Genomic DNA, 14,230 nt, shown 5'->3' with positions numbered 1-14,230 from the left:
TGATAAGCTAGACCCAACCACAGCTCTCAAAGATGTTAGAGAAAAAGGAAGCAGGAGATCTTGTCATTTGCTCAACTTTCCACTCATCTTAGATGTAGCTCATAAGTGGGGCATGTTAAGAGTGTGTTTTTGACAACATCTGAGCAAACATGTAGAAATACTTATAATCCACCACCATGTGATTTGAGAAAAGGCTATCAGTACTGTGCAGTGGTTCCCTGGGGATAGGATATGCCACTTTGGAATTCTCACGATTTGTGAACAGTAGGAAGGATTACTACTTGTTTTGAATCCTACTAGGATTCTCTGATTCGGTCCAGCCTCTCTGTTGATGAGGTAAATGACCAGGAAGAAGAATGAAAAAGGCACAGGGAAAGTGACTCTTGGTTAAATCCTTTGGGAAGCCAACTTATAGCTGAGTGAGCTAGCCTAGATCTACTGAGTGTGGGCTGTACTTCGTATACCTATGTCTATATATTTAGAAAGAATGGTTTCAGAAAAATTCTGCTAGTCTTTCGCTTAACTGTGAGTCACTAGGCTCCCATGTTGGAGCATGTATGTGTGTGTATGTGTGTGTACGGGGTGTAGAACTTGGGGCACAAAGTGTGTATGTACTTGTAAAAAAGTGTATGGAGTGTGTTTCACAGTTTTTGAATGCAAGGAGAGTGTATAGGGAGGGGAGAGTGTAATTGTGTGTGAGTGTGTATGCAGTGCAAGTGGCGGGCAGAATGACATCAACAGCCAGCCTCCTAGAGATGCAGACAGTGGTATAAGGTCTGAAGTGCTGTAGCAGGTGATTGTTTTCCTTTTAGACCAGCACACAGGTCTTTGAGGAACCCTTGACTTTCTCCTCCTCCTTGTCTTGTTAAAAAGGGATTAAAGTCCAATTAAGTCATTTAATCCCGGGGTAGAGATTCATGTTTAAAAACAAGGTTTACAGCTTAATAAAAATTACATCAGTGCAAGTTGAGGTTTGTCTTTTCAAGTTGTCACCTGCCTGGCTCCAGAGAGTGTTTATAGCAGAATACCTGACATGCAATTCTTAATCACTTTGCCTTGTACCTCTGGTCCTTCATCTTTTAAAGCATCCTTCAACCTAAATAGCCTCATGCTGTTAGAAGTAGTTCTGCTTCTGGATTGCCAGGACTGCCCCTTGGCTTATCTCCCTTCAGTTGGCAACTCAGTGGCCAGGCTTAATAATAATAGTAGTTGTATTAATAACAATAGTATTAAGAGCTAATGCTTATTGGGTACTCAGTATGTGCCAGGCATTGTGCTAAGCACTTTACATACATTATCTTATTAAATGCTCCATATGAAAACCACCAGGGCTGGCTTCAAGGGTGTGTGACATGTGTAGTCACACAGGGCTCTGTGCTCAGAAGGGGGCCCGTCACTTGGTCTGATGCTCTGCTGTTGCCATCTTGAAATTCTTAATCATTTTTGACCTGCATTTTCATTTTTCACTGGGCCTTGCAAAGTATATAGCTAGTCCTGAAAACACCCAATAACCCATAGTTTCTTTTTCTTTCTTTTTCTTCCCTTCCACGTGATGCCTGATACATTACTGGAGGATGGAACAGTGAATGTTAAACTGTGATCCCAGAAGACAGATGTCATTATCTCCTTGGAGGGAAGTTCTCTAAGGGACAGGAACCATGCCATGGCTCTTAGCAAGGGAAAGCAACCCCCCCTCCTCTAAACCTCAGTTTTCTCATCTGTAAAATGGGGGTAACAACAACAATAATAATAATACCTAGCTCACGGGCTGTTTCAAGGATGAAATGAGATCATGTATAGACATCTCTGACACATAATGACATTAGTTGTTATTAATGCATTATGGGGGCTTAGCAGGTACTAAACATCCAATATTGCTTGTGACACGGTGTGGGTCACTTGCCCAACTCCAAGGTACCCTTATCCCAGGGGTTTGTTCCCTACCTGCCCCACGGAGCTGGGAGGAGCATCCGCTTTCTCCATGTGCTGGGTGATCACAGAGGGGTTGCTGGAGCTGATGAGCACTGGGGTGCTGATCTCCACCATATGGCGCCCCGAGGGAGAGTGCACCATCCTGTTGAGGGTGTTCAAGGCTGTCATGATGGAGAACTGCCCGGGCCCCTTCCTCCTGGACCCCGGGCCCCTTCGGAGTGTGGGTGTGTTGGTCGCCTTGCCTCTGGACGATGACACCAGGGACATGCCTTTTGTGCGGGATGACTGACGGCCTTTGTTCTTCTCTAGGAGGTGTCTTGCGGTGAGGTTTGGCTGAAAAGACAAAAGGTCTGATGAGAATTTAGTCATCCTGATCTTGTGTGAGCAGCTGTGTCTTACCCAGGCTAGTCTGAAGCAGGCTCAGATGCCACCGCCTCAGTTGTCACTCCTTGGTCAGCTTCCATCTGTTATCAATATATCCCAATTCCTTTACTATATCAATCAATTCTCACAACTCTCCTGCAACGTAGGTACAACTCTTATTGAGGTCTGAAGAATTTAAAACAAGCCATGATACTCTGCTCTTATTTTCCCATCTCTCTCAGCATCATCCCAGCCTCCTTCACCTGGGGGACCTTTCCCTCTTCCTCTAGCCACCCCTGAATCCCCCTCTCCACCCTTGACTTGGCTGTTTGCCCTTCTCGGTGTTCCTGCAGCCCCCATGCTTTCCCACTCCACACCGTAATCATTTATCTTCCTTTCCTCCGCCGGACTGTTAGCTGCCTGAGGGCAGAGGCCTTATACGCGTGTTCTCTGCTGTATCCCAGAGTGGGTGCTCAGTGAGTGTTCGTGGAATAATGAGTGGACGAAATTGCTCAAGTTCATACGTTTGATAAGTGTTTAACCGGAATGTAAATCCATTCAGGACCCTGGATCACCTAAGGCTAAGACCACCTTTTACTACTTCCTTTAAATACTTTTACCTCATCACCATTCTCTCTTGTTCTATACCTCTTAGTCAGTGGTGTGCTGGTACATCAGAAAAACAAACAGAACAAACAAACAAATGACCCCCCTCACCCCGATCTGTAGAGTGTACCAATCTCTGTGGTGTAAAAATCTACCAATGGTTTAACAACTGGCTAGCAAGATTCCTGAAAACCTAACACCCAGCCCTTGCCATCTAGCTCCAGCCAGCTCTAGCACCACCACTGACTGTATTGTATTTTGAGTACCCTTGCCACCAAGGGCCCCGTGAGTTCATGGCCTTCAGAAATCGGAAATATGCTGACAAAGGGGATTGTGTGAACAAACTTTCCAGGACAGTTACTTAAATTTCCATCATGATGATTGTCACCAGTTGCCCTCTAAAAGCACGTGTCTCATTCTAATTTAGAGATTCACCTATAGAGGTAAAAAGGAGTTTGCTCCTTTAAGAACTTTTTCTTCCTTTAAGAACTTTTTAATAACAATGTGAGGATGATTAAGATGATTAATATAGTTGAGATAGAAAATTTTAAAAAAGATGCCGCCAGAAGCTTGTAATATTGTGAAAAGAAACCATCAAGTAGGGGAAGGGGCATTATTATGCCCACTTTAAAGACAAGAGAGCTGAAGGGGTGACATAAATGGCAGAGCCAGCATGTAAACAACCAAACAAGAAAAGACCAGGCGGTAATAAATGCTCTCATGTGTCAGAGAGTGACTGGGGGAGGCGGCTACTTTAGATTGGTGGGGGGCTGTCAAGGAAGACCTGCTGAGAAGGTGACATTCAAGCTGAGACACAGATGCCAAGAAGGAACGAACCATGTGAAGACAGGCATGAGAACATGCCAGGAGAGGGATCGCAAGCCAGTGGAAAGATTCCGAAGAGGGAGAAAGCCCAGCCTGTTTGAGAAAAAGATGTGCAAGAACTAGAAAGAAGGATGGACCAGAGTGAGTGAGGGGCAGGTGGTAAAGAGGAGACCATGGAGACAGGCAAGAGCTGGATCGCATAAGGCTGGGAGGCTCTGAGTTTATTGAGTGTAATAGGAAGCCTTTGGCAGGACTTAGGTGGAAGGGTGACATGATCTGATGTATGCTTTTATTTAGAAGCTCATGCTACGGTTTGGCAGCTTCCTACTTAGCGTCTGACCCAGCAATCCCACTCCTAGGTAATTACCCAAGAGAAATGAAAACTCAGGCTCACTCAAAAATGGGTATGCTCATGTTGATAGCTGCTTTAGTGATAGTTGCCAAACAATTGGAAACAATCACAATGTCTTTCAATCGGCGAATGGATGACAGACTCCGGCACATCCGCATCGTGGACCATGACTCAACCAAAAAAAGGCACGAGCTACCAATACACCCGACCACATGGCTGAACCTCAAAGGCATTATGCTAAGTGAAGGGAGCCAGACTCCAAAGGCTACATTCTATATGATTCCATTTCTGTGACATTCTGGAAAAGGAAAACTGCAGGAGCAGAAAACAGGTCAGTGGGTGCCAGGGGTTGCAGTCAGGGAAGGAGCGGACTTCCAAGAGGCAGCCTGCCCTCGTAGTTTTTGGCAGGTGTTGGAACTATTTTATATCTTGATGGTAGTGTGGTTATACTGTATGCATTTATCAGAATGCAGAGACACCAAAAAGAGCAAATTTTACTGTATGTAAATAAAAATAAATACATAAAAAGCTCACTCTGGCTGCTATTCAGAAGTGCCAGACCGGAAGGAGGGAGATCAACTGGGAAATTACTGAAATTATTTAGGGCGCTTCTGATGGAAGCCTGGACCATGTCTCATGTTCCCCCAGAGCACCCATCCCGCCATTGTTCACCCAGTAAGACGATAATACACGCTGAGTTGAATGAGTAAAGTTCTTTCTGGTCATTCATAGCCACGATGAAATAAGTTAATTTTTTTCTGCCTTCACCTAATTGTTCTGCCCCCAGGTGAGCAATACCATGAGTGTTTCCGTCAGCAACACAGACAAAGAGCCCCGTGTGACTCTAGGTCTTCCCTGTCCTCTGCCAGGGTGATTAATAGCTCAGTCGGGGAAGGACTGCAGAGCTCTTCAATTTGCACCCACTCATTTGAAACAATATCCTTGAGGTTCACTGGGCTGAGTGAGGTTCATATAACCCAGGCAGGCCCCGCTGGAGAAGTCCTGACAAGAATGGGCATAAGCTCCGCGTTTGTTTTACCACCTTTTACCCAGGTGCGATTCAATAAGTCAAATGATACATTAACAAGAAAAATCCTGTTTATGCCAAAAAAGCCCCACCTCACTCTCAGAAGAAAGCTCTCCTTCCTTCCAATTGCTTTGCACGGCACTGGTAGTTCAAAACTTATTTAAAGGGTTCTCAGCAAGTGCTGGTCTTAATGAAATGACTGGAGTCAAATTTTAAGTACTCCTTTAAAAAGCTCAATTTAGAGTTCAAGTAATTTTTGAAAACCAGGTTCCCAGATTAGAGCAACCACTTGATTATCTTTTCCCCTCCTAGCAATTAGGAGAACAAATGAAGTGATGGCTAGTTTGATGATGATTGTGAGGGTTCTTGTAATCACTAATTTTAGAGGTGGAGTAGTGGGGAGAGTATCCAAATGAATAATCATTAAATGTAGAAGTTTTGGGAAAAAAGGATCAGAAATGGGTAATGAAATCAGTGATGCCTTTTTTCCCCAGACCTATGAAGAAGCTTCTTGAAATAATACAGGGGACCATGCAAGCTCTAGTCTGCAAAAATTTAAGCACCCCCTATGTATCCAACTAGGATTAGTTGTAGCTCATCTCTGTCCTTGGAGACTTAATGATTATCTCCCAAACGTCGTAATTGTTCCTCTTCAGCATATGTTGCTTGATCCAGCAAACAGCTCTACCACTGACCTAGGCACATAAATCCGAAAGCGGGGCGTGATCCTTGACCACTTCCTCGCCCCTATCCCCCGCTCCTGTGGATCTGCCTCCTAAAAGGTCCTGGAATCTGTCCAGTTGTTTCCAGTCTACTAGTCAAAGCTACAGTCATTTTCTAACTGAGCCATGTAGTAGCCTCCTAATTGATCTTTCTGCTTTTTTTAATCCCTCCTCCTCAAATTCTTCTTCCCACTGCATCCAGAGCAGTCTTTAAGAAACCCAAATCTGATGGAGTCACTGCCTTACTTTAAATTTTTCAGTGGTGTCTTCTGACCTCTGGGTCAAGTCCAAACTCCTTATGATACGGCAGAGGTCATGATGCTCAGCAAATATTCCATGTCGTCCCCTACACTTCTCAGCTGATTTCAAGCCAGGTGGGACTAGGTGACTGGTGCAGGCCAATGGACTGTGAGTGGGAGTGACAAATGTCACAGAGCTGAGGCCTTTGCTGATGCACAACTCACTCTTCTTTACTCTTCCCCGCCATGAAACCTAGGAAGTCCATGTGTTCCACATGGCGCGGCTACAAGATGGCCCGGCCTCATCAGTCTGGGCTCCTCAGTGACTGTGTGAGCACAGCCTCTCACCATTCTGTGCTGAACATGTAATATGGATTCGAAATAACTTTTTCTTTGTGAAGCCACTGAGATACGGGGGCTGTTTATTACCATAGCATAACCTAGCTCATCCTGACTAATGCAGGAAGGTTTACAAAGTCTCCTGTGGTCTGTGTCCCATTTGCTTCCCTGGCTTCATTTTTTTTTTTTTTTTTTTGTCTCTCTCTTACTCTCTAAGCTCCAGCTCTAGTATTCTTTGGTCCTTTGGAGGCACCACACTTCCTCATCTTGCAGGAGTTTTGCACATGTTACCTCCATTCCCTAAAACACTCTTCCCTCCAAGCTTACTCCTCATCATTTGTCAGATCTTGGCTTACAAGGCATTTGCCAACACCCTACCGAGGTAAGTTGAACACCATACTCTCCTCCCCCCAATAGCTCCCTCTCCTTCACTCTTTGCATCATTCATCACACTTATAATTACTTATTCATGTCTGACCCTACAATCCTTGAAAGTAGGGACTCATATCTGTCTTGTGTCATTGGAACTTAGCACAGGACCTGACATGGCAGGCACTCAATGAAAAATAAGTTGAATGATTGAATATATATTTAGGACAGGGTCACGTTGAAAGGTTTGTTCTCTGAATTTTTTTCCTGGTCAGTCAGACCACCTCCCAAATATTTTTTTCATTCATTCACTTGTGAAGCTAATTTTTTTATGAAGTACCTGCTCTGTGTTGGGCTAGCCTGTGAAGTACAAGTCACACACCCATCAGGTGTTCTGAGAAGAAAGAGACAGCTCAGTATTCAACTAGTTGCTGGAATTTTATGGAAAAAGAAGATTTCTAGCTGAGCCTCATAAAATGAGTGAAGTTGAACACGTAGAGAGAATTGGGTGGGTATACCTGGAAGGGGCTTCAACAAGAGAAAAAGCACGATCATTTAGTGGAGAGAGTAGGAAGACCAGCCTCTCTGGACCATTCCTCTTCCCCTCCCTTCCATCTTTCATTCCTTCCATACAGATTGAGATGAGAGGGTGAGGGAACTTTGACAGCTGGGCAGTGTTCTGGGCACACCATTCACTTCAGAACCCGCTTCGGCTCTTAAGAATGGTAGAACTGGTCCCTTCTTTCCAACTCTGCCTCTGTTCTGTTTCATCCCACCCTCCTAGAGGGCAGGGAGCATACCTTCTACTTCTTTTATAGCTCAGTACTGCTTGCTTTTAATGCTTTATGCCTGGTAAGCACCCAATAAGTGCAGTTAAACAATGAAGCCTCTCTTTTAAATGTGTAATGACCTGCTTCAAGCTGGGGAGAGGGTGATGGCTAGAGAGGTTAGGGGCTATAGGTTATATTACTATACTGGAGAAATAGGTAGACAGCCTAGCATGTGTTCTTTCTTTTTTTTTCAAAGTAGATTTTAAAAAAACAATAGAAGTAATATGTGCTCATTTCTGAAGATTTACAAAACACAAGTCAGCAGAAGAACATGAAAATTATCTAGAATCTCACTATCTGGTGATCACCACTGTTAATACCTTGGTACCTATTCTTGTAGCCCTTTATCCATTTATATATACACATATGTATTTAAAAAGCTAGTTTCAAGAAGTTAATTTTTTTTTAATTGTGGTAAAAAACACATAACCAAATTTACTATAACAACCATCTTTAAGTATACAGTTCAGTAGTGTTAATTTTATCCACATTGTAATAGAACTCCAGAACTTCATCTTCTAAATCTGAAACTTTATACACATTAAACTTTATTTTACTTAATAAATCACAAACATATTTCCATAATACCAGATACTCCATGATATTGAGTATTCTCCTTTAACATTATTTTTAATGGGTATATATTTTTCCATCACCATGATTTTAAAAAACTAAATCCTTATGGTTGAGTTTTAGATTATTTCTGGTTTTTCACCACTATGCACAATGCTACAATTAATATTTTTGCACATTCTGTACACATATCTTTGCATACTTGTTTTAATATTTCATTATAATGAACTCTCAGGTGTGGAATTAATGACTCAAAGGAAATGTACATTTTCAACGTCCTTGATAGGAGTTTGAGTCTGGAAACGAGAGATGGCACCAATTTGTACTCCTATCAGCAGAATGAAAAGGCCCTTTCCCACACTCTTGCCAGAAATGGGTATTATCATCTAGCATCTTTTCTTTCAAGACTTTAGTTAGTTCTGAAATAAGCCTCATATCAAATAGGAATTACTCTCAGGCATCACTGTAGCATATGTATAATTCTGAGTAAGCTCGAATCAGATGTAGACTTGATAGACACGTACCTCTACAAACAGGATTGGGAAGATGCCGACTTTATCTCCTAACTTGCCTTCTGCCCAGTTCTCATCCACTCGGCTGATCACAGTGATGATATCATCCTGAAAGAGAGAAAGTCTCCTGGTTAGCATTTACTGTCAGTTTTCAGGTGCTAAAAGCCTTCCGTGGAGATCAGCTTGGAGTCTCAGATGGTGTAAGGTGCAAGGAATGTAACTCTTTCACAATTTATTTACAAAATCTTCCACTAAAATACTCTTTCTCCATAAAGGGCAGTATTTTGAGGCTTCCCTGGTGGCGCAGTGGTCGAGAATCTGCCTGCCAATGCAGGGGACACGGGTTCGAGCCCTGGTCTGGGAAGATCCCACGTGCCGCGGAGCAGCTGGGCCCGTGAGCCACAATTACTGAGCCTGCGCGTCTGGAGCCTGTGCTCCGCAACAAGAGAGGCCGCGATGGTGAGAGGCCCGCGCACCGCGATGAAGAGTGGCCCCCACTTGCCACAAGTAGAGAAAGCCCTTGCACAGAAACGAAGACCCAACGCAGCCATAAAATAAATAAAATAATAAATACTTTAAAAAAAAAAGGGCAGTATTTGGGTCACCAAGACCAAAAGAGGAGTAGAAATAATTTGGAGCATTGAAGAAATCCAATAGGAAAACTTGGAAATGTCTCTAATTTTCCATCACCAGCAGAATCTGGGCTTTTCATTTAAATTAACCTGATGGAGAAACCAAGATGGAAGGGGTAGGGAGATAGACTTTTGGCTTAGCAAGAGGAAGAATGAATTGCATTCTGATTTTGAACACTTTTCAGTGTTCAAAAAAAATTTTTTTTATAAATCATTTATTTGGCTGCGTGGGGTCTTTGTTGCTGCGCGTGGGCTTTCTCTAGTTGCAGCGAGCGGGGGCCACTCTTCGTTGTGGTGCGCGGGCTTCTCATTGCGGTGGCTTCTCTTGTTGCAGAGCATGGGCTCTAGGTGCGTGGGCTTCAGTACTTGTGGCTCGTGGGCTCGAGAGCTCAGGCTCAGTAGTTGTGGTGCACGGGCTTAGATGCTCCACGGCCTGTGGGATCTTCCCGGACCAGGGCTCGACCTGTGTCCCCTGCAATGGCAGGCGGACTCTTAACCACTGAGCCACCAGGGAAGTCCCCCTATTCAATTTTTAATGTATCAAACATAAAGTGTCTTTTTATTTGAATGTTTCTTATTACCAAAGGTTATATGGAGATTTGTAGAAACATTTGGAAACACAGATAAGCAAAACAAAGAAAGAATTCTATCACAATATAGATACAACCACTGTTAACATCTTGGTTAACACATTTTCCCCCAGATTCTTTTCTATGAGGATAAAATATATGTACATAGAGACACACTGATTTTTAAAAACTTTTCAGAAAATGTACATAGGCATACAATAAAGTACAAACATTTTTGATGTAAAGCCTGATGAATTTTTTAAATTGAATATATCCACAAAACCCCAACCCAGAGTAAGAGATATAAAATACTTCCAGCACCAAGATGGCTCTTTAGTACTCTTTCCTGTCACATAGCAAGAGGTAGCCACTACTCTGACTCCTAGCAAATACATTCATTTGGCTTATTTTGTATTTCTTACAAATGAAATCATATAGGATACATTGATTTTTCACTTAATATCACATCAGGAATACCTTTCCATGTCTGTACCTGTTATCAATCTAAATCTGAATATTCATCCACTGATCTCTCTGATCTTCTGATCTATGCCCCTTAGTAATACAGACGAATCCAAATCTAAATCCATTACTGCATTATACCTTTTCTTAGATTTCTCTGTCCTTATTACAACCTGTAATTACATATTTATAGGTTATGATTTCTTTAATGCCTGTCCACCCCATCAGACCATAAACTTCATGTGTGCAGGGCCTGTATCTGTTTTGTTCACTTTTGTCCCTAGGACCTTATATAGCGGCTGCCCTATAGCAGTCAACCAATCATTCTTTTTTTGAATTATTTTTGTTGAGGTATAGTTGATGTACAATATGATATAAGTTTCAGGTGTACAACATAGTGATTCACAGTTTTTAAACAATCAATATTTCTTGAATGCATGCATGCATGAATGAATAAATGCATGTGTGAATGAACTGAAAAATTTACTGAGACAGAAAATACTAGGAATAAAGGCTTCTGGAGAGAAGATCTTGAGTTTTTTTGGACATGCTGAGTTTAGGAAGACCATGAGATATCCTAGTGTAGTCTTGGCCTTCAATGGCCTTCCAGAAGGGATCAAATCCTCTCTTCTGGGTCCTCTGTCCTAATTTCCCATTTATGTGTCTGTTCCTTCCAGTAGACTGCTGGCTTCGTGAAGACAGGGATAATGACTCATCACTTTATCCCCAGTGGACAGCTTGGCACATAGATGGATTCAATGAATGAACAAGCAGGTGGGTAAGTGTCCCAGTTTGCAAATTCCCAGAAAAGGGCAAAAAAGCAGGTACTGCTTCCTGCCTATGTCTTCTTCCAGCTGTGTCCCTAGAGCTTAGTGTCTAATGCCTGGCACAAAGTAAATACTCAATAAACGCCTGTGGAATTGAACGGCCCTTCTCCAGCTGTAGTCAAAGTATAAAATTTACAGGTCAGCTACAGAATGACATTCCTTAGGGGACTCACTCTGTGGTGCTAAGACAATAACAAAGATCAGTATTTCAAAATATGGAGGACAGTGGGGTTATCTAGTTTGAGTGAATCTGAAGTAAATCTCATTTGCAGTAGTGATGGAATAAAAATGTTTTACAAAACAAAAGACCTTTCCTGAGCTACTGTAGCAGTGCCACTTGTACTTGTATCTGATCTACTTATCGTAAGTAGCGAAGAATGAAAATCACCCCAACTTTGGTTTCTAAGAGAGATTTCAAATGTTTAGGGAATAATAAGTACTGAATACAATGACTTAAAGTACAGTCGACCCTCCATGTCCGCGGCTTCTGCATCTTCAGGAATCAATGTGTCCTAGAACTAATCCCCCTCAGATACCGAGGGATGGTTGTAGTCTAGACTTTAGTAGACTTGTCCTTACTTGCAAATGCTGAAGAATCATCCAAAAAAAAAGAGAGGGAAAAAACCTTAGGGTAACTAATGTGTTTGGAAAATATATCTTGTAAGAGGTGATTTTTATGTGTAAAGATATTATTATGTTATTTTGTTGTTTGGAGTGTTTTGAATGCAGTGTTTACAAACAAAATAGAGTGTTGGAAATGAGTAGTACTAGGTGATCAGAACTTGGTCAGCGAGAATACCCCTGCAGATACACAATGAAGAGGTAAGATCTGTAGTTCTACACAGCACGCTGTTAAACTGTGTCTGTAATCTTCTGTCCAAGTGTCTGTCTCTCTCACTCCTCTGCCTGAGGGTAGGTGCTGTGACTTGTTCATGCTGTCTCCCCAGTGTCTGCAAAGAACAGGTGCTCAAAAGTGATTGTAGAATGAATGAATGAGTGTACAGATACTTAATTTTGCAGTTGCAATAGAAAAGGTTTGAGGATTCCCATCAAACTCCTATTAGATTTCTCTGGCGACTTTACTACCATATGTTTGAATTATACATACACATTACATATATAGGCACAGATTTATACATTTATGGATAAAATATAATTTTAAAAAATCAGCAAATATTAAACAAACAACTCGAGGTTCTGCCAGTCTTTATGTGGTCACTGGTGACTTTGGTAGCTGCCCAGAATCTTACCTTGAGGAAGGTCAGGCAGTCCTGGTTCTCACTCTTGTCCTTGTTGCGCAGGTCGAAGTTGTAGAGGGCCCGGCAGAGTGGGGGTGGCTGGGGAAGCTGCTTGAGGACCTCTACGGAGCTGGCTGGGAAGATCCCACTGACTCCATTGATTTCCCCCTGGTACCAGTTCTCATCCAACTGTCTCTGGAGGAGGATGACATCTCCCTTATTAAACCTCAGGTCACCGGGATTCTGCCCTCGGTAGTTGCACAAGGCCTTTGCTCGCGGCACCTGCAGTGTCATGGATCAATAAAATATGTATGGCTTAGAGGCTGGAGGGACACAAGGGATCATATTAATAACTAAATACAGGGCACTTCCTATGTGCTAAGTGCCGTACGTGGGTCATCTTGTTTAACCTTTGAGATAGACACTATGATTCCCCTTTCTAAGATGAGGTGACTGAGGCACAGAGTGGTTTAGGAAGTTGCCTAAGGCGACACAGCTGGGAAATGGCAGATATGGGGTTTGAACTCTGACAATCTGATTTTAGAGACCTGTTCTTTTTTTTAAAAATACATTTATTTATTTATTTATTTATTATTGATTTATTTTTGGCTGTTTGGGGTCTTCGTTGCTGCACGTGGGCTTTCTCCAGTTGCGGCGAGCAGGGGCTACTCTTCCTTGTGGTGCGCCAGCTTCTCATTGCGGTGGCTTCTCTTGTTGTGGAGCACGGGCTCTTGGCGCGGGCTTCAGTAGTTGTGGCGTGCGGGCTCAGTAGTTGTGGCTCGCGGACTGTAGACCGCAGGCTCAGTAGTTGTGGCGCACGGGCTTAGTTGCTCCGCAGCACGTGGGATCTTCCCGGACCAGGGCTTGAACCCGTGTCCCCTGAATTGTCAGGCGGATTCTTAACCACTGCGCCACCAGGGAAGCCCAGAGACCCTGTTCTTAATCACTATGCAGGGAACAGGATTTTGGACTTGACTCCACAACTATGTGAACTTGAGTGAGGCTGTGACTCTTTCTGGGAACTGAATACTGATTCTGAATTCTGGTTCCACCTCTTTGCTCTTGTGTGGCTGTGGTCAAGCTATTTCATCTTTCTTAAACAACATTCATTTATAAAATGGGGTAATAATAGAATGTCTACCTCATTAGAGTTGCTGTGATGACTAAAAAATATTGATAATGCCTTCTGTGTATTGCTTGGTACATAGTATGTGCTCAATAAATGACACCTCTTAGAATTAACACCGTAATGTAGGTCTCAGTGTTGACGGCAAGAAAATTGAGGTGAAAACCCCCTGAAAATAGAAAGTGCTATGTGAGAGTGATGCATTATAATTTGTCTTCAGCCTTGTCTAGAAAGTGTAAACCTCATGTGTGTTTGGATCTTTAGGAAGCACAACCAAGATGAGTTAACAGTCAGAAATCAATCATCACCTAAAAAAAAATCAGCTAAAGAATTGTCATTTGTCAAATCGATTGTCAGTCTAAATAATTATTTCAGTCAAATGCATTTATTTTCCTGATTGAAACTGGTTTCTCCACAGAGAAATGGCCTCACTTTGGTCTTGTTTGAGGTCAGTCTGACAAATGGAAAGTTCTAGTAACTTAGGTTTTATAGAAAGCCCTTCAGTGTCACCTGTGATTGTATTGTATTTTGTACTTTCCTCGGCCATTGGGTGGAGTATTCCCCTCTGCTGGGGACAGTCTTGCTGGGACGTTCAAGGACCTTCAGAGTCTGCAGTGTTCATTTGAAAAGGAATTTCAAGCAGCTTCAGGGTCGAGACAAGACCTGAACGGCATCATATTGCTGATG

At 42.7% G+C, this 14,230-nt stretch overlaps 1 protein-coding gene across 1 annotated transcript in view; it reads right to left on the bottom strand.

The window, feature by feature from the left end:
• Positions 1-14,230, bottom strand: part of SH3RF2 (SH3 domain containing ring finger 2) — a 136,583-nt gene that overhangs the window by 63,396 nt on the left and 58,957 nt on the right. The window contains exons 3-5 of the mRNA XM_068536109.1: positions 12,430-12,699; positions 8,702-8,797; positions 1,945-2,265 (exon numbers count right to left, since the gene is read on the bottom strand). Of these exons, the coding sequence (XP_068392210.1) occupies positions 1,945-2,265; positions 8,702-8,797; positions 12,430-12,699 (687 nt within the window). The remainder of the gene's footprint in view (positions 1-1,944; positions 2,266-8,701; positions 8,798-12,429; positions 12,700-14,230) is intronic.

Source organism: Eschrichtius robustus, chromosome 2 (genome assembly GCF_028021215.1).
Source record: "Eschrichtius robustus isolate mEscRob2 chromosome 2, mEscRob2.pri, whole genome shotgun sequence".
Taxonomy (NCBI): Eukaryota; Metazoa; Chordata; class Mammalia; order Artiodactyla; family Eschrichtiidae; genus Eschrichtius; species Eschrichtius robustus.
This window is presented reverse-complemented; position numbering and strand designations above follow the sequence as displayed.